At 41.7% G+C, this 23,913-nt stretch overlaps 1 protein-coding gene across 1 annotated transcript in view; it reads right to left on the bottom strand.

The window, feature by feature from the left end:
- Positions 1-23,913, bottom strand: part of ADGRV1 (adhesion G protein-coupled receptor V1) — a 742,217-nt gene that overhangs the window by 618,432 nt on the left and 99,872 nt on the right. The window contains exons 9-12 of the mRNA XM_077289021.1: positions 12,324-12,588; positions 11,887-12,216; positions 3,149-3,325; positions 1,516-1,739 (exon numbers count right to left, since the gene is read on the bottom strand). Of these exons, the coding sequence (XP_077145136.1) occupies positions 1,516-1,739; positions 3,149-3,325; positions 11,887-12,216; positions 12,324-12,588 (996 nt within the window). The remainder of the gene's footprint in view (positions 1-1,515; positions 1,740-3,148; positions 3,326-11,886; positions 12,217-12,323; positions 12,589-23,913) is intronic.

Below are 23,913 nucleotides of genomic sequence, written 5' to 3'. Positions count from 1 at the left end.
TGTTATCAGTATAAAAGACACCTGTCCACAACCTCAAACAGTCACACTCCAAACTCCACTATGGTGAAGGATAAAGAGCTGCCGATGGACACCAGAAACAAAATTGTAGCCCTGCACTGGGCTAGAAAGACTGAATCTGCAATAGGCAAGCAGCTTGGTGTGATTAAATCAACTGTGGGTGCAATAATAAGAAAATGGAAGACATACAAGACCACTGATAATCTCCCTCGATCTAGGGCTCCACGCAAGATCTCACCCGGTGGGGTCAAAATGATCACAAGAACGGTGGGCAAAAATCCCAGAACCACATGGGGGGAACTAGTGAATGACCTGCATAGAGCTGGGACCACCGTAACAAAGGCTACCATCAGTAACACACTACACCACCAGGGACTCAAATCCTGCAGCGCCAGACATGTCCCCCTGCTTAAGCCAGTACATGTCCGGGCCCGTCTGAAGTTTGCTAGAGAATTTGGATTATTCAGAAGAGTACAGTAGAAACAAAACTCGTCGTGTTTGTGGGAGACAGAATGCTGAGTTGCATCTAAAAAACACCATACCTACTGTGAAGCATGGGAGTGGCAAAGGGACCAGGGTGACTGATCCGTGTACATGAAAGAATGAATGGGGACATATATTGTGAGATTTTGAGTGCAAACCTCCTTCAATCAGCAAGGGCATTGAAGATGAAATGTGGATGGGTCTTTCAGCATGATAATGATCCCAAGCACACCGCCAGGGCAATGAAGGAGTGGCTTTGTAAGAAGCATATGAAGGTCCTGGGGTGGCCTAGCCAGTCTCCAGATCTCAACCCCATAGAAAACTTTTGGAGGGGGTTGAAAGTCCATGTTGCCCAGCAACAGGCCCAAGACATCACTGCTCTAGAGGAAATCTGCATGGAGGAATGGGCCAACATACCACCAACAGTGTGTGCCAACCTTGTAAAGACTTACAGAAAAGGTTTGACCTCTGTCATTGCCAACAAAGGATATATAACAAAATATTGAGATTAACTTTTGTTAATGACCAAATACTTATTTTCCACCACAATTTGCAAAATAAATCTTGCCAAATCAGAGAAGATGATTTTCTGGATTTGTTTTCTCATTTTGACTGTCATAGTTGTGGACTGCCTATGATGTCAGTTACAGGCCTCTCTCATCTTTTTAAGTGGGAGAACTTGCACAATTGGTGGCTGACTAAATACTTTTTTTCCCCACTGTATGTGAACAATAGCCACAACTCCATGCTGTTGTTGCCTCGGCTGATTTAAATGGTCTGTATGTCTATGGAGGCAATTTTGAGCGATTTGTCAGAAAACTGGTGTTCAATATAAAAAATAAATATTGGTACTAAAAATGTCATTACGATAAAAGGTGGACTGTGGATGAGCACTTTAAACCATTCTACTAAACAATTAAATATGTTTCTACAGTTTTTAGGAACTGTACATAAACCTTCAATAGCAAAAAGTGTACTATATTAGATGCTAACTACATAGTAATGAGTGCGTACCTGTCCAAGGATATGATCACGGTTTCATTGACTTCAGGGATATCATCTGCTTTAATGGTGATATTTATCTCTGTGTTACTTTGTCCAGATAAGAAAGTCACAGATCCATTGAAGGGACTCAAATCATCAAGAGTGATGGAATTCTTATTGAATCCATAGGGTTTCATGCTCCAATATACAACTGCATCATCGCCTGTCCCATCACGATGTAACGTAACTGACACCTGAAGACAGTATTAAGTAAGATCAAAATAGAAGAGTAAACTGTTAATGGTTCTGAATGGCTAAACGTTCATTATGGAAATAAATTAAAAAAAAAATAGAAATCTTGCAATATTCACACTGACCAGTGGGGCTATTTTACACTCATACTTGCTGAAGACGTTTCAGTAGTCTCATTATTATCAGAGATGGGATTACAATGACAGATTTCACATCTACACACAGTTGATAACACAAGATCCACTAATCACGATAGGCGAAGTCATAGCTCCCCCAGCTTCATCTCCCTTCACAATGACCATGCACACACTCATTAGATGCTTAAATGCAAAAAAAAATGGTCTGAGTCAGTCTAATGCTGCTGATGTACATGTGCATTTGCTGAAACAACAGCAAGTGTAAGTCTAGAGCAGCCTCAGTGGCCAGTGTGACAACTGCAAGATTTTTTTTAAGTACAGATCATTATATGAAAGCTAACAAAAAAAATTGTAGGCCATATTGTGATGAAACATTCCCTTTAAAGCTAATCGTCACCACAATCTAGTGCGCTCCAATGCAATATCTTCAGCTGGGCCCCCAACTATTGTGTTTATCATATGAGCTAAAGGAACCTTTTGTGCCCCCTAGGGTCCAAGGCCTGGGTGTGACCACATTCCCTGCACCCACTTTGATTACATGCCTGGTTGTCACTAGTTCTTAGGCATAGGTATTCTAGAGTTTCATATACAGTGGCATGTAAAAGTTTGGGCACCCCTGGTCAAAATAACTGTTATTGTGAACAATTATGTAAGTTGAAGATAAAATGATCTCTAAAAGGCCTAACATTAAAGATGACACATTTCCTTTGCATTTTAGGCAAAACAAATATTTTACATTTTAAAAACTACAAAAATAAAAATGGGCCAATGCAAAAGTTTGGGCATCCTGCATGGTTAGTACCTAGCAACACTCCTCTTTTCAAAGTATCACAGTCTGTAAACACTTTTTGTAGCCAGCCCAGAGTCTTTCAATTCCTGTTTGAGGGATTTTCATCCATTCTTCCTTGAAAATTCTTCCAGTTCTGTGAGATTCCTGGGTCGTCTTTAATGCACTGCTATTTTGAGGTCTAGTCACAGATTTTCAATGATGCTCAGATCAGGGGACTGTGAGGGCCATTATAAAACCTTCAGCTTGTACCTTTTGAGGTTGTCTATTCTGGATTTTGACATGTGTTTAGGATCATTATCCATTTGTAGAAGCCATCCTCTTTTCAACTTCCGCTTTTTTAAAGATGGTGAGAAATGTATAAATCCCCAGACAAGGGCGTGCACTCATGACAAAGAGTCCTGACAAATGGTTCAAAATGGGAACATAATTCACATGATAAAGTTATTCATATTTTGCCTCCTTCTTGGAACATCATGTTACTTACCACACTATGGGACACATTCTCTGGCTCAGACACTAGTATTGGCAGATTACTTGTAAATCCAATTTCTCCATTTGCAATGTCAGGAGTGACTTTCAATGAAACATTCTGCAGAGTTCCTAGTCTTGGGCTCAATGGTGGCACTAAGGGGCTTGGTCTCAGCAATTCAGTGGATTCCAGCTAGAAATAAAGGAGCAAAATTAATTTCACGAATACCCAAATCCAGAATTAACACATAAGTGACATATTCAGCAAATGCAATCAACATTACAAATTCTGCACTCAGAAGTGACAATTACTAAAAACTAACTAAAAATTACTTATTTAACCTTTTGCGAATTTTTTTTAGATTTGCATGAAGCCTTGTACCCTGTGTAATAAAGGAGAAGTTTCATGGGTTCCATTCTTGAATACATATTAGATTGTTGTTAGCTACATCATGATGAGGAGGATTTCACCACTTTATCTTTTTCCATGTTACCTCTACTGCACGATTTACCATAACCAGGCCACATTATGTAGCACTATTGTTCCTACTTTTATTTTATATAATACTGACCCTGGAACAGTTTTTCTTTTTCGTATCTGCCCCTTTGTTCCAAAGTTATGCCCCTCAGTATTAATAGTGAAAATTTTCCCTTCAACCAACTGGGCGTATACCACAGGACTTCTCTGTGGGCTTTTGCTTTTTCTCCCCTGACACTAACCAATCAAAACATGGCCACACCTACAGAGAATTTCTGTGATATACGCCCTGTTGGTTGAAGGGAAACTATGCATCATTATTACCAGGGGAAGAGAGTGGAGGGGTCATTGTTTCGTAACGGAGGGACACAGAAAAAAAACAAAACCTGTTCTAGAACCAGTGGAGCAGCATATGTTGATAGAGGTAATCTGTTTATATGAAAACATCTAGAGAAATGTCCATTTAAACTGATCCACAAGCTGCTCTGTTTTGAGTGCAGGTTCCGAGCAGAAATAGACTTTTGTTTAATTTTTAAAATCTGCTACATGTCAATCTCTTTTTGGTGCAGATTTTACCCATTCATTGAAATAGGGAGTCTCTATGAATTGCTTTCTTGATTTTAGATGAATTTCTACAACAAAAAGGCCTGAATAAGTGTGTAAAATACACACTAAATATGTAACCTATGAACCTACTTAGGTGCTGAATTAAAGCAAACCTGTCACCTGTTTTGGCCGCTATAAGATACAGCCATCGCCTTTCAGGACTTATCTATAGTATTCTATAATGCTGTAGAAAAGCCCCCGATTCGACCTGAAAGAGAAGAAAAATAAGTTTATTATACTCGCACGGGGGGGTGGTCCAGTCCGATGGGTGTCGCAGGTCCAGGTCCGGTGCCTCCCATCTTCTTGCGACGCCGCCCTCCTGTTTCTTCATCACTTCCCGGCATCGCGCTCCGACACAGGCGTACTTATATGCCCCGTTGTGGGCAGTGCAAAGTATTGCAGTGCGCAGGAACCGGGAAAGGTCAGAGAGGCCCAGCACCTGCACACTGAGGGAATTTGCTCTACCCTCAACAGGGCATATAAGTACGCCTGCGCCGGAGTGCTATGCCAGGGAGTGATGAAGAAGCAGGATATTGGCGTCGCAAGAAGATGGGAGGCGCCGGACCCGGACATGCGACACCGATCGGACCAGACTGCCCCCCAGGTGAGTATGATAAAACTTACTTTTCTTCTCTTTCAGGTTGGATCGGGGGCTTATCTACAGCATTATAGAATACTGTAGATAAGCCCTGAAAGGCGGTGGCTGTATCTTATAGTGGCCAAAACAGGTGACAGGTTCCCTTTAAGTGTGGTTGGTATGGATCAATAAATGATCATTTACTTAGGCAGTGTTCACATGTTGTGACTGTAGTGCAATAAAACCGCAACCTTGGCTGCAATTTAAAAAAAACAGCAAAAATATTGCAGTTTTAGTGGAATTGTGGAACAAAAAATGCACTGAAGCGGCAACATGGAGCCTAATGTGCTGTCTTTGATTTCCATTTTACAAAGTCAGATGCGGAGCCTTAGGCCACGTTCACACGTTGAGTAAGATATCAACCAGTTTTAACTTGAGTATTCCTGCGGGGAAGTTTAGACAGTTGTAAAGTTTATCTATTTGTGCTTAAGTAAAAAAACTGTATACAACGATGTTCGTTTTTAATGAGCTCACTGACTAAAAGGTTCATAAGTACAAGTCTACCACATTAATAATTTAACACATACTATGTAGGTCATATAAAATAATTCTCCATAAACAGTAAGCTACTGCCTATTATATCACTGAGCAGAAGATGTTTGACATCCTAATTAAAAGTAGTAGTCCATTAGCAGCACTTATGAATCTTTTAGTCAGTAAACTAATTAAAAACGCACATTGTTGTATACATTTTTTACTTAGGTGCAAATCGATAAACTTAGCTATAGAAATCTAAACTTAGACAAATAGCGGCATTTTTGTCTCTATCAGCTGCTCAGTAAAATGAATGGGTACTAATGCCGCTGTGATATTTTGTATTCCATAAGATCAGACGGTTGGGACTTTCAGGTTGCGGTCCTCAGAATAATCATTGGTTGGCAATGGGACACAGCAGTAATAACACAACTAGAGCATAGTGACACAAACAATGGGTCAGAACCAGAAGATCCACCGGGACAGACCAATACAAAGACACAAAGTGCATGACAGGGTTGTGCAATAAATGGAATGTTTTTCATCTGTATGACGGTCAATTTTTCTTTGATCTAATTTTAGTCTGTTCATTTTTCAAGTGTGGTAAAAAACCCAAGATGAGGCTCAAAATGTGGTTTATAATATGTCCCCCAACATTCAGTCCATGGTAAATAGACAGCACACCAAATGTCATGTCGTAGTCACAGACCGACTCACTTTATTGGGCGAGTTGGGCCTATAGATCGGGCCAGTGGAGGACATCTCAGTTTCCTTCATGCCATCGGCAGATTTAATAGTGTCTTTAGTGACTTAGTAATTACGATATGAAGCGCCATCATTTCAATAAGACTTATCCCTTCAATTGAATATTTGAGGAGCGACAGGACTGCAGATTGAATGAAGACTCCTTTGTGTGTATTGTACAAGTATATTGGAAGTTTTTCCAAATCTCTTGTTCTAAACCATGTAGCAAAACAAAAGTCCGGGCTTTTCTTGTTAACACTTTGGCAGCGTTTTTCATGTGCACTGATCTTTTGGCTCATTTGTCCAAGAAAGAGAAGTTGGATAAATAGAAATCTTTTAATATAAAGCGGTGGGTCACTGCTTTTTTTCCTTATTACACAAAAGTAAGGCTTTTCTGGGAGGACTGCCAGACACCTACTTTGAGGATGACATAACACCGCGATTTTCATTGGGGTTATATTACGTAATCTTTGCAGGCTTACTTACTGTTGCTGTATATTGTGGGATTTTAATAAAACCCACGGCTCCTAAACAAAAAAAAAGATTCTCCTGGTTTCCATGGCTGAAATGGTATCCATAGGTAAATGTCAAGAAAAAAAAAGTACGGTATGTATTGTATGGTATGTCAGAACTACAAATCTCAGACATTAATAAGCCATAGAGGAGAAGGATCCGGTCAATCCTTGGGTGTTTTCATTTACTTTTCATTCAATGGATGATGAAGTAGAGATGAGTGAATTTATTTAAGTAGAATAGAATTTTTCTCAAATTTTACAAAATTTATATTCTCCAACATCCGTATGGTTTTCAATTCGCTACATGTGAATTCAGCAAAATGGTGACCATGTTGCACTGCCATTTTGCTGAACCATAGTCTGCCAGGCAAACAGATAAAAAAAAATAACAATACTCTTGTGACTGTTCACCCGTCCCGATGTCCCCAAAGCCTGCTGTCTGTTGCTCTGTGCCTCTTCTTTTTCCCTTCTGTCATTGTGGCGTCCTGTGTCTGTGTCACCACAAAATGGTCAAATACGTACTATTTTATATGTGTATTGTAAATAATGGGAGTTATGCTTTCTCTTCTGGCGACAACTGCACACACGATTTACCCCGCTCCCTTACTCTGTCAGAAGCTTAGAGCTTTGCAGAGATATCCTAACTGCAAGGGGCATAGTTAGTCTGTGAGGAGACAGTGTGTGAAAAGAAAATGGAGAATGTTCATGGAGGAGAGACATGTGCTCTCTCCAGGGATAGTGCTGTGAAGAATCAGGACATCAGCCCCTAGGCCATCCAGGCTTCCAGAGTAAGGCCTGTTTCACACGTCAGTGGCTCCGGTATGTGTGGTGACAGTTTTCTCACATACCGGAGACACTGACTCACGTAGACACATTAAAATCAATGTGTCTCTGCACATGTCAGCGTGTTTTCACGGACCGTGTGTCCGTTTGAAAAACACGGAGACATGTCAGTGTTCGTGGGAGCGCACGTATCACACGGACCCATTAAAGTCAATGGGTCCGTGTAAAACAAGTACCGCACACGGATGCTGTCCGTGTGCTGTCCGTGTGCCGTGCAGGAGACAGCGCTACAGTAAGCGCTGTCCCCCCAGCTTGTGGGCTGAAGCCACCATTCATTTCTTCTCTCCAGCAGCGTTCGCTGGAGAGAAGGAATGAAAAATCATTGTTTTTTTATTTTTTTGTGTTTAAAATAAAGATCCTTGTCACCACCCCCCTCCCTCCCATAGGGGTGGAGCCGCATATTTATCACTGTAATGAGTGGTACCACGTGACCGCTCATACAGGAAGAAGCTGCGGCGCTGAGAGGAAGCATCGAGGGAGCTGGGTATTTTATTTCCAACTGGCGGGTGCACAGGGGGTGGGAGGGGGGTGGTGACAAGGATCTTTATTTTCAACACAAAAAAAATAAAAAAACAATGATTTTTCATTCCTTCTCTCCAGCGAACGCTGCTGGGAAGAAGGAATGAATTCCGGCTTCAGCACCAGATGCAGGGGACAGCGCTTATCTCTAGCGCTGTCTCCTGCACGGTCCATGTAGTACCCAGTTGGCACACGGGCGGCACACGGCTGCCGCACATGTGCCACACTGATGTGCCATGTGAGCACACGGACACGGATAACTCCGGTACCGATTTTTCCGGTACCGGAATTATCTGTATGTGTGAGACTGGCCTAAGGTGGTAAGCTGAGATGCTGTGTGGTTTTTGATAACCAGCAGTGACGTGTTTTTTCCCAGGAACCCCATAGTAACAGAGAATCAGTGAGGGATTGTGCAAGAACAAACACTTGCTTCACATAGGATTCACGCTCCGGGCTGCCGGGGGAGAAAACACAGTGTCTGTGGCTGTACTGGAAGTTTCAGACTCCAGGAAACCTTTGTCCCAGAAGAGATTAGAGCAGCAGGGAGTTCATACTGAATCACAGCAGAGAGACATAATTCCCATCGTGCAGAGCAGACTCTATACCTGGTAAGAGTTGTATTCCATCCTCTGAAACTGTACCTGGACTTCATTAAATGGTAAAGTGACTTTCCCTGTCTCCTGCCTTATTACTCTGCACGATCTACTTCCTTCACTATCCCTGGGAGCCAGCCCTAGTTGGAGGGGGTTAAACACCTGCACTGCCATCATCACCTATTCCCCAGGGATCATCTGCAGTGCCGGCCATCTTACAGTCGAACACTCCAACTGGCGTCACAAACTCTTCTTTTTAAATTTTTCTTTTCCTTGTTAACTTTTTATTTTCAATTCCTATTTCACTGTCCCCGGAGCACAGGCAACGAGCAACGCTGCCATCCCTGTGACACTCTAAATCGAACGCTGCCCGGCTACCGGAGCGATACACCATCACAAATATTCTCTTTGGCTTCTTCATTCCAAACCCTGGCCTCCAGCTAGACCAGGCCTCGGAAGTCACAGTGCGCTTTGATATTGTTTCGGCTGAGTAACAGCAAGGTGCGCAGTGATAGTCGAGGCCTAGTTGAGCCAGAAGTCAAAGCCTAGAATGAAGAGGATGTATGTGATGGAGGAGGAGGTAAAGGAGAGACCAAAGAACCAGATGCTGACTGTGGGGGCAGCGGGAGTGGTGAGGTATTATTTTTTTTTTTTCTATATGCTACTTTTATTATGTTCTGAGGTCTGAAGAGAGAACATAATAATGAATATTTAATTTGCAGAGAATAACTTTCCGTGATCCGATTTTCCCTGGAAAATCCTCATAATTTTGGCAGATTCGGCAATCTCTGTGTCTTACCTTTATAGGTTTTCTTCCCTAAAACATCATAACTAATGTGCATTAAGCATCAATTTTATCCTCAAACTACATATCAGATAGATATGGAAAATATATATTCAATACAAAAATGAACAGCGCTCCACCCAGGTGTAGAAATCTTCAAGCAACGCTTTATTAAGCCATAGTGTGAACAGCGACGTTTCGACCAAAAACTGGTCTTTATTCCAAGACCATTTATTGAATGGTCTTGGAATATCCAGGAAGGTTCCCTGGACGTGGAACGGGCGCCCCAGAGAAGTGAGTGCTGTCAGCCCCCTTTTTTATTCTATGGAAAATATATATGTCCGGCTATATATTGTTGATGAGACAGTAATGCAGACAGTGATCCCTCATAGATTTTCGGATGTAAGATTTGGAGCACTTACATTTTATAGAGTGTTTTTTTCCGAGTGGGTAAACTATCGGGATTCTGAATTTTTATATAAATGGCATGTAAATGACGAGAATACAATTACTATAGTGATGCAAGCTGACAGCATTAATCAATTTTTTTCTTCAAAATGTTGACTTATTCACTTTTTCATCATTGGTCCTTTTGCTTCAAATAAGTTTTCCATCAGTCCTTTTTTTCTTAGAAGGTTGATCTTCACAGAATTTTCTTCTACTTTGATGCCAAGTTCATGAAGCAATTCTTATGCAGCTATTTACTCTTATATAGGCCGTCTTTAAATGGGTTGCCCAAGAAAGTCTGAATCACTCTATCACTCTATGTGACTACAAACTCAGGAAATCCTCGCATCACATGCAGTGCTCACTGTGAGGATTCACTGGTGTTGGTGGTGAGACAGAGCAGTCATGTGACAGTGAATATGTCATACTCCCTGCCACATTCAGACTAGTTGTGAGTGGTCTCGCTCAATTCACTTGTATAGCATGAGGCCAGACATGTCTAGTAGGGATGTGGCCAGGAGTATGCATATCGGATAGTTGTAGTCACATGACAGCTCGGTCTGTGAGCAATGTGACAATTCTCAAGTCTGCAATCATATAGACTTGACTGCAGACCTTCGTGAAAAACCTGGATAACCCCTTCAAAGATTTTTTAGGATAATTCCCCTTCTGAAATCTTTACAACCTACCTAGAATATATCCTCAGTTTTGGTATGTGCACACATCAAGTCAAACTCTGCATAAAAAAGTGCAATTTTAGAAGCGTTTTTGAAATGCTTTTTTCACCTTCACTAGAATGGGTGAAAAGTGCTTTAAAAAAGATGAAAGAATTGATATGCTGCAGATTTAAAACTGCTTCACATCTGCAAGGAAAAAATAAGCAGCATGTGAATGAGATGTGATTAATCTCATTCCTTTTTAGGACAGTAAATGCTGTGTTTTTCACTGCAAAAAGGAAAAAAAATACAGGGAAAAATGCAGTGTGTGAACAAACCCTTAAAACTGCTACTTCTACCCTAAATGTACTGGTCCATTATTATACATCGCTTTAATTAAGATGGATGCCGCCTTTCCCAACGTAACAAATTAGCGTAGCATTCTAGCCAACTGTAATTTTTCATTCCATAAAGTTTATCTCTTTGTCACAAATCTAAAACTTGAATTTCAAATAAATTTCAATCATATCCTACAAATTAAATTCTTGAACATCCCAAAACAAATACAATGTCGACTACAGAATAGATATATTTCTTCCCTGTCACTTAGTTTTTGTCAAGTCTGAGTTAGGAGATCTACCAGGGGACAGGCACACCTCCCATACTCCTATACTACGCAGAGGATTCTGCAGATCTATATCCATTATAAAGTATAAAAGTGAGTGATAAATTATGGTATTTATATAAAATGATGAGATCGGTACGACATTAAACATAATTGTTCATATCCAAACTGAAATGTAACAAATATATTTTCTTTTTTTTTTTTGCCTGTGCCATGTTGAGATGCTTTCTCAGTTTAATAAGCAAATTAATGAAAGACATAAAAATCAAATATATTATATAAAACAAATATATTTTCTATTGTTTTCAGGAACATGGTAAAAGAGCCCACTAATGATGTTTAAAGTGTTTTTCCCAAAATTATAGGTTATCCCCTATGATTGGGGATAACTTGCTAATCTCAGGGGGACAAACTGCAGAGAAACCCACTGGTCCACAAAAAAGGGCTCCAGAACCCCAAGAACGTGGCTCTGTAGAAACCCCTCTTAAATGGAGTGGAATTGCATATTCTCAGCCTAAGCTCCATTTATTGTCCATGGGACTGCCAGAGAAAGCCAAGTTCGGTGCTCGGCTATTACCAGCAATACCATTGACAATGTATGGAGCCGATGTTGAGTGTGCACACCTCCAAAGTCCCTATTATTGGCCTTCCAGAGCCCTGATCTCAAGATTGATGAGTGTCCCAATGGTTGGACTTCAGCTATCAGAAAGCTTCTCCTATTATGTGGATTTTTTTTTAAAAAAGGGTCCAATAAACAGAGGCATTTAAAATGACCATCATTGTATTGTACAGAATTTAACAAAGTTTGTAAATCCATTTTCATGATACTCTACCTGTACAAGAAAATGAGCCCCATTCTGTAGAAATGCGTCATTTCTTATTGATAGTTTTACTTTAAGAACTGTTTTTGACTCTTCAAATATAAGACTGTTCCTTGACGAAACATTAAGGACTCCGTCTTTTGCTCTTATTGGATCCACTGGTCCAGCTGGTATATACAGTGCATTATAAATTAATTTCACATCCCCTTTGGTTCCACCTTGTCTCACAAAACTCAAGGTCAAGCCTCGACCCTGAGGACTGCTCTCAATTTTCTGCTCATCAATAGCGAGAAATTGAATCAAACCATATACATCATCACTGTCCTGGATGTAGAAGAGAAGCTGCAAAATAAGTAGAGGATGGTCAGGTCAATGGAAATAGGAATTCATATTATATTTACATCTCTGTGGATGAAATATAAGAACAATATTTTTTCTGGATTACAAACCTCTGTTGGAGAGCCAAGCTCTGCACCACCTTGAGCTGACAAGATCTGTAACAGATATGCCTCAGCTTCTTCAGGAACATCATCTGATACAATTGTGAGGGGAATTGTTGCCATCATCTGCCCCTGCAGGAACTGAAGAACTCCAGCATCTGGCAAGATATCGGCGGTCACAGGTGATGTATCACTGCTATTCCGCCTGATGACCCATCTTAATGAAACATTGCCGTGTGTCCCTCCATTTCTTACTATAGTTATTCCATCATATCTAGGCAGAGAACAAGTCATCTATATTGTTACTTCTGTATTATGGCTTTTAATTTACATACATCTCACCAGCTTCACATATCACTTTTACAGTAAAGAAAAATATTTAGAATTGAGAGTCCTCAGTGGTTGATACCTTTTAATGGCTAACTGAAAAGATGGTAACAAATTGCAAGCTTTCGAGACTACACAGGTCTCTTCATCAGGCAAAGACTAAAAGAAATTCTGAAGAATCACATATTTATGCATAACATAGCACAGAAAAAAACAAAACAAAACATGGATAAGACAGGTGACATGAAGCAGAATTACCATGAGTGATAAACAGTTATGTCCATAAATATTGGGCCAGTTCTTAGATAAGGAATGTTTTATTGTCCTTTGATTGGGGTCTGGTTCTGTTGTGATGACCCCTCATAGTCTGAGGGGCAAGTCCCTTAGTTGCTGTAAAAAGACATAAATCCATGCGACACATTCATTCCTGCAGTGAGACTGTCAAAGGTCTGGAGGTGCTAAGGGGAGATGCACGCAAATTACAACCTTTACTACAAAAAGATGCCCGCTTACAATCCATTTTTCCAGACCCCCCACTACTGTGTTTTAGGCAGCCCCCAAATCTAAGAAGCATCATTGTCAGAAGCTCGCTGTCCTCTCCAACAGCTGCAGGTACCTTTCCTTGCAATCAGAAAAAATGTAAAACCTGTCCATTTATAATGACCACGGACAAGATAAAGATCCCCAATTCACATCAGGACTACAAGATACCAGGTACTTTCAGCTGCGACACTTCTAATGTGGTGTACCTAATTATTTGTACTAAATGTCCAACTGGGGGTCTGTATGTGGGGGAGACAGGGCAGAAACTGAGAACAAGGATGAACTCTCACCGCCACACAATAAGAAAAAAAAGAATGGATATACCTGTGGCAATACATTTTTGTCTCCCAAATCATAACATTATGGACATGAAATTACTTGTGTTAAAAGGTAGCTTCAAATCTAAGATAGACAGAAGAGTCTGGGAATATAAACTGATGACGACCTTTGACAGTCTCACGGCAGGAATGAATGTGTTGCATGGATTTATGTCTTATTACATCAACTAAGGAACTTGCCCCTAAGATCATGTGGGGTCATCACAACAGAACCAGACCCCAATCAAAGGACAATAAAACATTCCTTATGTAAGAACTGGCCCAATATTTATGGACATAACTGTTTATCACTCATGGTAATTCTGCTTCATGTCACCTGTCTTATCCATGTTTTTTTTTTCTGTGCTATGTTGTGCATAAATATGTGATTCTTCAGAATTTCTTTTAGTCTTTGCCTGATGAAGAGACCTGTGTAGTCTCGAAAGCTTGCAATTTGTTATCATCTTTCCAGTTAGCCATTAAAAGGTATCAACCACTGAGGACTCTCAATTCTAAATATTTTTCTATCTACTGGCTAACACGGTACCAAGATATATATCTTTCCTGTATCACTTTTACAGTGGCATGGAAAAGTTTGGGCAAGTTGAAGATGAAATGATCCATAAAAGGTCTAAAGTAAAAAGATGACACATTTCCTTTGTACTTTATGCAATATATATATACAGTATATATACTAGATGGTAGCCCGATTCTAACGCATCGGGTATTCTAGAATATGTATGTAGTTTATTTATGAAGATTTTAGAATAATACATTGAATACACAGGGTTCAGACTGTGCCTGTCGCTGATTGTTCGAGGCCGGCCATGTAGTATATATAGCACAGCCACGTAGTATATAACAGCCCATGTAGTAAATAGCACAGCCACGTAGTATATTGCACAGCCACATAATATATTGCACAGCCACGTAGTGTAATAATTATAGGGGATAACTCAGGAGACTCTTTGCGTGGAACAAGACAACTACAGGACACAGTTTTATAAGTGGTAAAGTCTATATTATCACACGGTGATTCAAACAGGTGAAGAGAGAAACTCAAGTCCACAACACTTGGTGCAAATAATAAACGCAGCTTAGCAGTCTATAGGAAACTTCAGAGGAAAATGCAATCAAGCAGAAAGTCTATGAAGCACAGTTATTCTTGAGGATACTTGACACAAATAAATCCTTGTCTTAGTCCAGGCACAGATAGATAATGCTTATAAGGCAGTTCAAATCATATCTTAGCTCAACCAGGGAGGCCTAATTAATAGTCTCAGGTTATTGCAAAGCAGAAACAGCTTACATGTCCAGCAAATGCAGATGGAAGTAAACACGAACAGCAGATGAAGGAGGATTACTGGAAACTTGTGTATGCAGCAGGAACTCAGAGCTGAGTAGCAGGATCACCACACAGGTTCACAGGAGCAGGTGTATAGCCAGGGAGTAATCAGAGGTCAGGAGCTGGATGCAAGGCAGAATACTCTAGCACAGACTGAAGGCTGGGGTGGAGTTTTATAGCAGGAAGACACAGTGCACATGAGACCAAAGACGCCATCTTGGAAAAGGGCAGTAATGCACAAAAGGTAAAAAACGTTCAGAGTCCTGACACGTAGTATACAGCACAGCCCACGGAGTATATAGCACAGCCCACGGAGTATATAACACATCCCACGGAGTACATAGCACAGCCATGTAGTATATAGCACAGCCCACGGAGTGTATAACAGCCCACATAGCATATAACACAGCCACATAGTTTATAACAGCCCACATAGCATATAACACAGCTCACACAGTATATAACAGCCCACGCATGCAGTATATAACACAGCCCACGCAGTGTATAACACAGCCCACGTAGTGTATAACACAGGCCACGTAGTGTATAACAGACCACGTAGTATATAACAGCCCACATAGTGTATAACACAGCCCACGTAGTATATAGCACAGCCCACGTAGTATATAGCACAGCCACGTAGAATATTGCACAGCCACGTAGTATATTGCACAGCCACATAGTATATTGCACAGCCGATGTAGTATATTGCACGGCCCACGTAGTATATAGCACACCCCACATAGTATATAGCACAGCCATGTAGTATATTGCATAGCCCACGTAGTACATTGCACAGCCTACGTAGTACATTGCACAGCCCACGTAGTATATTGCACAGCCCACATAGTATATAACAATGTGGGCATCATATCCCTGTTAAAAAAAAATAATTAAAATAAAAAATAGTTATATACTCACCTTCCGTTGGCCCCCGGATCCAGGCAAAGCATTTATCGATGCTCCTCGCGTGCTACGGTCCCAAGAGTGCATTGCGATCTTGCGAGATGATGGCGTAGCGCTCGCGAGACCGCTACGTCATCATCTCGCGAGATCACAATGCATGGACCGGTCAGCGGAGCGTCGCGAGGAGCGGGAAAGGCCTGTTCTGGATCCGAGGGGCTGACGGACAGTGAGTATATAACTATTTTTTTTTTATTATTATTTTTAACATTAGATCTTTTTACTATTGATGCTGCATAGGCAGCATCAATAGTAAAAAGTTGGTCACACAGGGTTAATAGCAGCAGTAACGGAGTGTGTTACACCACGGCATAACGCGGTCCATTAACCCTGTGTGAGCGCTGACTGGAGGGGAGTATGGAGCGGGCACTGACTGCGGGGAGTAGGAGCGGCCATTTTGTCGCCGGACTGTGCCCGTCGCTGATTGGTCGTGGCTGTTTTGCCACGACCAATCAGCGACTTGGGATTTCCGTTACAGACAGACAGAAGGACAGACAGAAAGACGGAAGTGACCCTTAGACAATTATATAGTAGATATATATATATATATATATATATATATAATTTTTTACATTTTAAAAATTACAAAAAGAAAAATGGGCAGGTGCAAAAGTTTGAGCACCCTTGTAGATTTGTGTGCTCATATAACTTTGACTAAGGTTCCAGACCTTAATTAGCCTGTTAGAGTTATGACTTGTTCACTAATTGTTATCATTGTCAGAAAAGGCCAGGTGATGCAAATTTACCAACTTTATAAAACCCCATTCTCCTCTAACCTTGTGCCAAAAACAACAGCCACGGGTTGTTCTAAGCAGCTGCCTAGGACTCTAAAAATGAGAATGGTGGAGACCCACAAAGCAGGAGAAGGGTATAAGATAGCTGTCACGGCTCCCGGGTAATACTGCTGTGGGAAACGCTGCACACAGCAGCAAGGGAGCTGAGCAAAGTGCCGGGTTACTAACCAGGTGCAAACAGGACCTGAACATGTGACAGAGTGGGAGGTGATCGGGGGCAGAGACAGATGCCGGGGAACAGAGAAAAGGATAAACACAAGAGAGTAGTCGAGCAAGCTAAGATCGGAGCTAGGAGATCATGAAGTACCAAAAGGGTGAGACAGGGGATTGTCAGAAGTGAAGCCAGAGGTCAGAAATCCAGAAGAACAAACAGAGTAATGCACGGAGAGCAAGGAAAACAATTGCACACCAGGCACACACTCCAGGGGTCAGGCACACAGACTAGAACAGAAAGTATAGCTGACAGTTAGGGTGTAAATACCCCTCCGAGATCGAAAGGGAGGCCAGCAAAATTAACCCTGAGCGAACAGGACATTAACCATGTCCTAACCCTAACAATAGCAAAGCATTTTCAAGTGGCCCTTTCCTCAGATCAAAATGCAATTAACAAAAGGCAGTTAACAGGAAAAGTGGAGGTCAAGATAAGGTCTGGAAGACCAAGCAAAATTTCAGGGAGAGCTGCTTTTAGGATTTCTAGAGAGGCAAATCAGAACCCCCGCTTGACTACAAGAGGCCTTCAGAAAGATTTAACAGACTCTGGAGTTGTGGTACATTGTTCTACTGCTCAGAGACACCTGCACAAATATGGCCTTCATGGAAGAGTTATCTGAAGAGAACCTCTCCGTAAAATTCAGCGTCAGAAGTATGCAAAAGAACATATAAACAATCATGATGCATTATGGAAAAACGTCCTGTGGACAGATGAGGTTAAAATAGAATTCTTTGTCCTCAAAAATTGAAGGTATATGCAGAGCCCCAGAGTCCTGGTCGTTGCAGTAATGTTATTCTTCCACTAGGGTGAGTGATATTACGTCTGAAGGCAATAAAGGAGATCTCTTTACCAGGTATCACAACCACACAACACACTTCACACTCCAGGCCGCCAGGGGGAGCTATGCTCCTATCTATTAGGGCACTCCTCACAGTTGGGTAAAACTGGTGGTTTGGATAGGAAGTCAGTGAGAGTCAGAAGTCAGCAACAGAGAGAAGCTGGCTGGAGTGAGCTCCAGTCAGATCCAGACTGCGGTCTGAGGAGGACGAGGGTCCACGGAGCTGCGCCTGCCCCACGTGCGGCAGCATCCAAAGAAAGAGACATTGAAGGGATTTGTGTTGCAGTGAGTGAGAAACGAAGTCATAGCAAAAAGGAGAGGAAACCAGAAGGAGTTCTGCCCTGTGAAAGGCTGCCTCCTTCTGAGGCGTGGTAATCCGGTAGCCAGAACACCGAGGGTGTAAGGATCTTTGTTATGTTGGGCTGGTGGTTAGGAGCACTAGAAATGACCAGATGAGCAAACTAGCAATACAGGACGAGCTCTGGGAAGTGGGAGCTCTGCTGACCGCAACCCCTAATCCTATCACAACAACTAGAAATAGCCGTGGAGCGTTCCTGACTCTGCCTAGATGCCTCTTCACAGCCTAAGAGCTAACTACCCCTAAAGATAGAAAATACAGCCTACCTTGCCTCAGAGAAATTCCCCAAAGAAATAGGCAGCCCCCACATATATTGACTGTGAGTTAAGATGGAAGTCACAAACACAGGAATTAAATAGGTTTCAGCATAGGAGGCCAGACTGAACTAAACAGACTGAGGATAGAAAAGGTATCTTTGCGGTCAGCATAAAAAACTAACAAAAAAACACGCAGAGTGTACAAAAGAAACCACCGCACCGACTCACGGCGCGGTGGTGCCACTCTGCATCCCAGAGCTTCCAGCTAACAAGATAAATATGATAGCAAGCTGGACAAAAACACAGTGCAATAAGCAGAGACTTAGCTTTTGCTGAAGTAGACAGGTCATCTGAAAGATCCAAGAGAACTGAACCAGTACTAGGACATTGACAGCTGGCATCAAGTAACAATCTGAGTGGAGTTAAATAGAGCAGCCAGCCAAGGGCTGAACGAGATCAGCTGGAGAAGGAATCTCAGAACCAGCAGCTCCACTCATAGCCACCAGAGGGAGTCCATGAACAGAACTCGCCGAAGTACCATTCATAACCACAGGAGGGAGCTCGAGAACAGAATTCACAACAGATCTCTACGCTTTACTTCAGAGACTGGCAGGACAGTTAATTCCACGTTGGCTGCCCGACCTTATACCCAGGAGGCACGGTGGCAACTTGTGGGGGTCGGGGCGTGGTAGTGTCCCTGTAAAATGCCTCAGGCCACCAGTCATACGGGTTTGTCCTATCCTATCCATCAGGGGGACAGAGAGAAAGAGACAAACACGAACACGAACACTATTCCCATAGAAACTCTTCCTTTTATTGGACCCCCCTCAAAGGGCCACGGACCGGGTCTGGCCACCGTTACATCCCCTGAACCGAAGGACCCGGTACCGAGTACTCCATTGCCCTTACGTGGGGGCGCTCCATATAGATAGAGAAAAAAGCACACAAATTCAGGAAAATAACATCTCGCCAACCATTAAGCATGGGGGTGGATCAATCATGCTTTGGGGTTGTGTTGCATCCAATGGCATGAGGATCATTTCAGGGGCAGAGGGAAGAATGGATTCAATGAAATTTCAACAAATTCTTGATGCAAACATAACACCATCTATTAAAAAGCTGAGGTTGAAAATCCCTCAAACAAGAATTGAAAGACTCTTGGCTGGATACAAAAAGAATTTATAAGCTGTGATACTTTCATAAGGGGGTGCTACTAGGTACCAACCATGCAGGGTTACCAAAATTTGCATTCACCCATTTTTCATTTAGTAATTTTTAAATTGTAAAAGATGAATATATATATATATATATATATATATATATATATATATATATATATATATATACACTCACCGGCCACTTTATTAGGTACAACATGCTAGTAACGGGTTGGACCCCCTTTTGCCTTCTGAACTGCCTCAATTCTTCGTGGCATAGATTCAACAAGGTGCTGGAAGCATTCCTCAGAGATTTTGGTCCATATTGACATGATGGCATCACACAGTTGCCGCAGATTTGTCGGCTGCACATCCCAAAGATGCTCCATACAAGGCAGGATGGATCCATGCTTTCATGTTGTTTACGCCAAATTCTGACCCTACCATCCGAATGTCGCAGCAGAAATCGAGACTCATCAGACCAAGCAACGTTTTTCCAATCTTCTACTGTCCAATTTCGATGAGCTTGTACAAATTGTAACCTCAGTTTCCTGTTCTTAGCTGAAAGGAGTGGTACCCGGTGTGGTCTTCTGCTGCTGTAGCCCATCTGCCTCAAAGTTCGACGCACTGTGCGTTCAGAGATGCTCTTAGGCCTACCTTGGTTGTAACGGGTGGCGATTTGAGTCACTGTTGCCTTTCTATCAGCTCGAACCAGTCTGCCCATTCTCTTCTGACCTCTAGCATCAACAAGGCATTTCCGCCCACAGAACTGCCGCTCACTGGATTTTTTTTCTTTTTCGGACCATTCTCTGTAAACCCTAGAGATGGTTGTGCGTGAAAATCCCAGTAGATCAGCAGTTTCTGAAATACTCAGACCAGCCCTTCTGGCACCAACAACCATGCCACGTTCAAAGGCACTCAAATCACCTTTCTTCCCCATACTGATGCTCGGTTTGAACTGCAGGAATTGTCTTGACCATGTCTACATGCCTAAATGCACTGAGTTGCCGCCATGTGATTGGCTGATTACAAATTAAGTGTTAACAAGAAGTTGGACAGGTGTACCTAATAAAGTGGCCAGTGAGTGTATATACAGTGGGGCAAAAAAGTATTTAGTCAGTCAGCAATAGTGCAAGTTCCACCACTTAAAAAGATGAGAGGCGTCTGTAATTTACATCATAGGTAGACCTCAACTATGGGAGACAAACTGAGAAAAAAAAATCCAGAAAATCACATTGTCTGTTTTTTTATCATTTTATTTGCATATTATGGTGGAAAATAAGTATTTGGTCAGAAATAAACAATCAAGATTTCTGGCTCTCACAGACCTGTAACTTCTTCTTTGAGAGGCTCCTCTTTCCTCCCCTCATTACCTGCAGTAATGGCACCTGTTTAAACTTGTTATCAGTATAAAAAGACACCTGTGCACACCCTCAAACAGTCTGACTCCAAACTCCACTATGGTGAAGACCAAAGAGCTGTCAAAGGACACCAGAAACAAAATTGTAGCCCTGCACCAGGCTGGGAAGACTGAATCTGCAATAGCCAACCAGCTTGGAGTGAAGAAATCAACAGTGGGAGCAATAATTAGAAAATGGAAGACATACAAGACCACTGATAATCTCCCTCGATCTGGGGCTCCACGCAAAATCCCACCCCGTGGGGTCAGAATGATCACAAGAACGGTGAGCATAAATTCCAGAACCACGCGGGGGGACCTAGTGAATGAACTGCAGAGAGCTGGGACCAATGTAACAAGGCCTACCATAAGTAACACACTACGCCACCATGGACTCAGATCCTGCAGTGCCAGACGTGTCCCACTGCTTAAGCCAGTACATGTCCGGACCCGTCTGAAGTTTGCTAGAGAGCATTTGGATGATCCAGAGGAGTTTTGGGAGAATGTCCTATGGTCTGATGAAACCAAACTGGAACTGTTTGGTAGAAACACAACTTGTCGTGTTTGGAGGAAAAAGAATACTGAGTTGCATCCATCAAACACCATACCTACTGTAAAGCATGGTGGTGGAAACATCATGCTTTGGGGCTGTTTCTCTGCAAAGGGGCCAGGACGACTGATCCGGGTACATGAAAGAATGAATGGGGCCATGTATCGTGAGATTTTGAGTGCAAACCTCCTTCCATCAGCAAGGGCATTGAAGATGAAACGTGGCTGAGTCTTTCAACATGACAATGATCCAAAGCACACCGCCAGGGCAACGAAGGAGTGGCTTCGTAAGAAGCATTTCAAGGTCCTGGAGTGGCCTAGCCAGTCTCCAGATCTCAACCCTATAGAAAACCTTTGGAGGGAGTTGAAAGTCCGTGTTGCCAAGCGAAAAGCCAAAAACATCACTGCTCTAGAGGAGATCTGCATGGAGGAATGGGCCAACATACCAACAACAGTGTGTGGCAACCTTGTGAAGACTTACAGAAAACGTTTGACCTCTGTCATTGCCAACAAAGGATATATTACAAAGTATTGAGATGAAATTTTGTTTCTGACCAAATACTTATTTTCCACCATAATATGCAAATAAAATGATAAAAAAACAGACAATGTGATTTTCTGGATTTTTTTTCCTCAGTTTGTCTCCCATAGTTGAGGTCTACCTATGATGTAAATTACAGACGCCTCTCATCGTTTTAAGTGGTGGAACTTGCACTATTGCTGACTGACTAAATACTTTTTTGCCCCACTGTATATATATATACCGTATATATATTTATTTATTTTTTTACCAAAATACAAAGGAAATGTGTCATTTTTAATTTCAGGTCCCTTTAGAGATCATTTCATCTTCAACTTGCTTAACTGTTCACAATAACAATAATTTTGACCAAGGGTGCGCAAACCTTTACATGTCAATGTATATTTATTTTAGTATGATTCAATGTTTTTTCCCAATGGCCCATAAGATTATCACAAAATATTGACTGAGTGTAACATTTGCTAAAATAAAACAAATCGTTCAGATTCCTTAAAATACAAGACCCTCAGTTCACCAAAACTGACTTTTCACGAGTCTTGAAAAGAGCACTTAATGAATTTGGTGCACCTTTAAGCCACTGTGCGCCATCACATCAAATGTACTCCGGTCTTGGACTCAAGAACATTTGTTGTGATTTACACCACTTTTGTAAATTATGATGAATCTGTCAGTCGGGCTCGACCATTTCCTCTCCCAACAAAGCTCAGCCTAATTTTAAAAAGGTAACAGTTGTCTGGGACCGGTTGTAAAACTTTTGTGCAGCTATGAGCAAAATATTTGCAACATTTCAGCTCCTTGTGACATGAAAGTGCTGAATCACAGAACAGCGTCAGCTCAGATTTCATGTTCTATCTGCTGAAGTGTCTATAGACAGTACAAATTATTTTTCATAGGCAGATCTAGGAATATGATATTTTACTGTCCGGAAGGTAGAGATTTGATCACTCAATTTGATACAAATTCCACACAATCCCACACTAGCCACTAAAAAAACGCATCCTGGATCTGTCACCTGCTTTCACAATACAATCTGTCTACATGAGTAAACAGATCTCTAGAACCTAGAGAAGCTGGTGTAATTACTTTGACAATTCATGTCAAAAAGGCTATATAATCCTGAACTTAGCTCAACTCATAAAACGGCCATTTTTATATAGGATAAGAATTATACAGCCATTCTGACTTACAGTAGATTTTCAATGTAAGTACACTAGCCTCATCTAGTCTAAATAAATATTTTAGAGTATGCTGAATGTATTGTGAAATCTGTAGAGAGATCTGTTTAAAGGGAACCTGTAACCAGTGACCACTGACCAAACACTAATGACACACGGTTCCAATGCACTGATAATGATGTTACAATTCTTTTTGCTTACGTGAAAAACACTGAGGTCTGAATTAACCATAAGTTTTATTTTTCAATATGGGGCATCCTAAATGCTGAGTGGCATCCACTAGAGAACTCCATCACAGCCATCCAGTAAAATAGGTATGCTTTACACGTAGAAGTTGTCATTAACATGGAAGCCTATGGGTGATGAATGGCATCCTTCGGATGTAGTTTTTTCTTTTTCATTTAATGCAAATAGTAGCACGGTCAATAACATCTGTGTAAGAAGAAATCAGTGCACATCGTTGTAAGATGCACACAGAGATCTTTCACATTAGTGCCACCAGTTTCAATAACGTGAGGAGCAGAGTAAAAAGATATCAAGCTGAAACAATCTGCCAACCAAAGAGAGACACATCTCCTGGACACATGGTGTGAGTATATTGATCAGCTTCTAGTAATGGACCTAACATGACATAGTTCGGATACATATAGGAGAGAACTTCTTGAGTCGGCGCTTGACTAGTGATGTTTATGAAGGTGTCGGGCAGACTGGCTGTTTTCAATACTTAAGCCAGCCCCCTTACCTTTCACAGCTGAATCACAGACAAAGAAAGCGGTTGGTTCAGCTATTCCGATTATCCAGTTAGCCAGCCCCTTAACTCACACC

Source organism: Ranitomeya variabilis, chromosome 1, assembly GCF_051348905.1.
Source record: "Ranitomeya variabilis isolate aRanVar5 chromosome 1, aRanVar5.hap1, whole genome shotgun sequence".
NCBI classification, from domain to species: Eukaryota; Metazoa; Chordata; class Amphibia; order Anura; family Dendrobatidae; genus Ranitomeya; species Ranitomeya variabilis.
The sequence above is the reverse complement of the archived record's forward strand: the minus strand, read 5'-3'. Positions and strand labels throughout refer to the sequence as shown.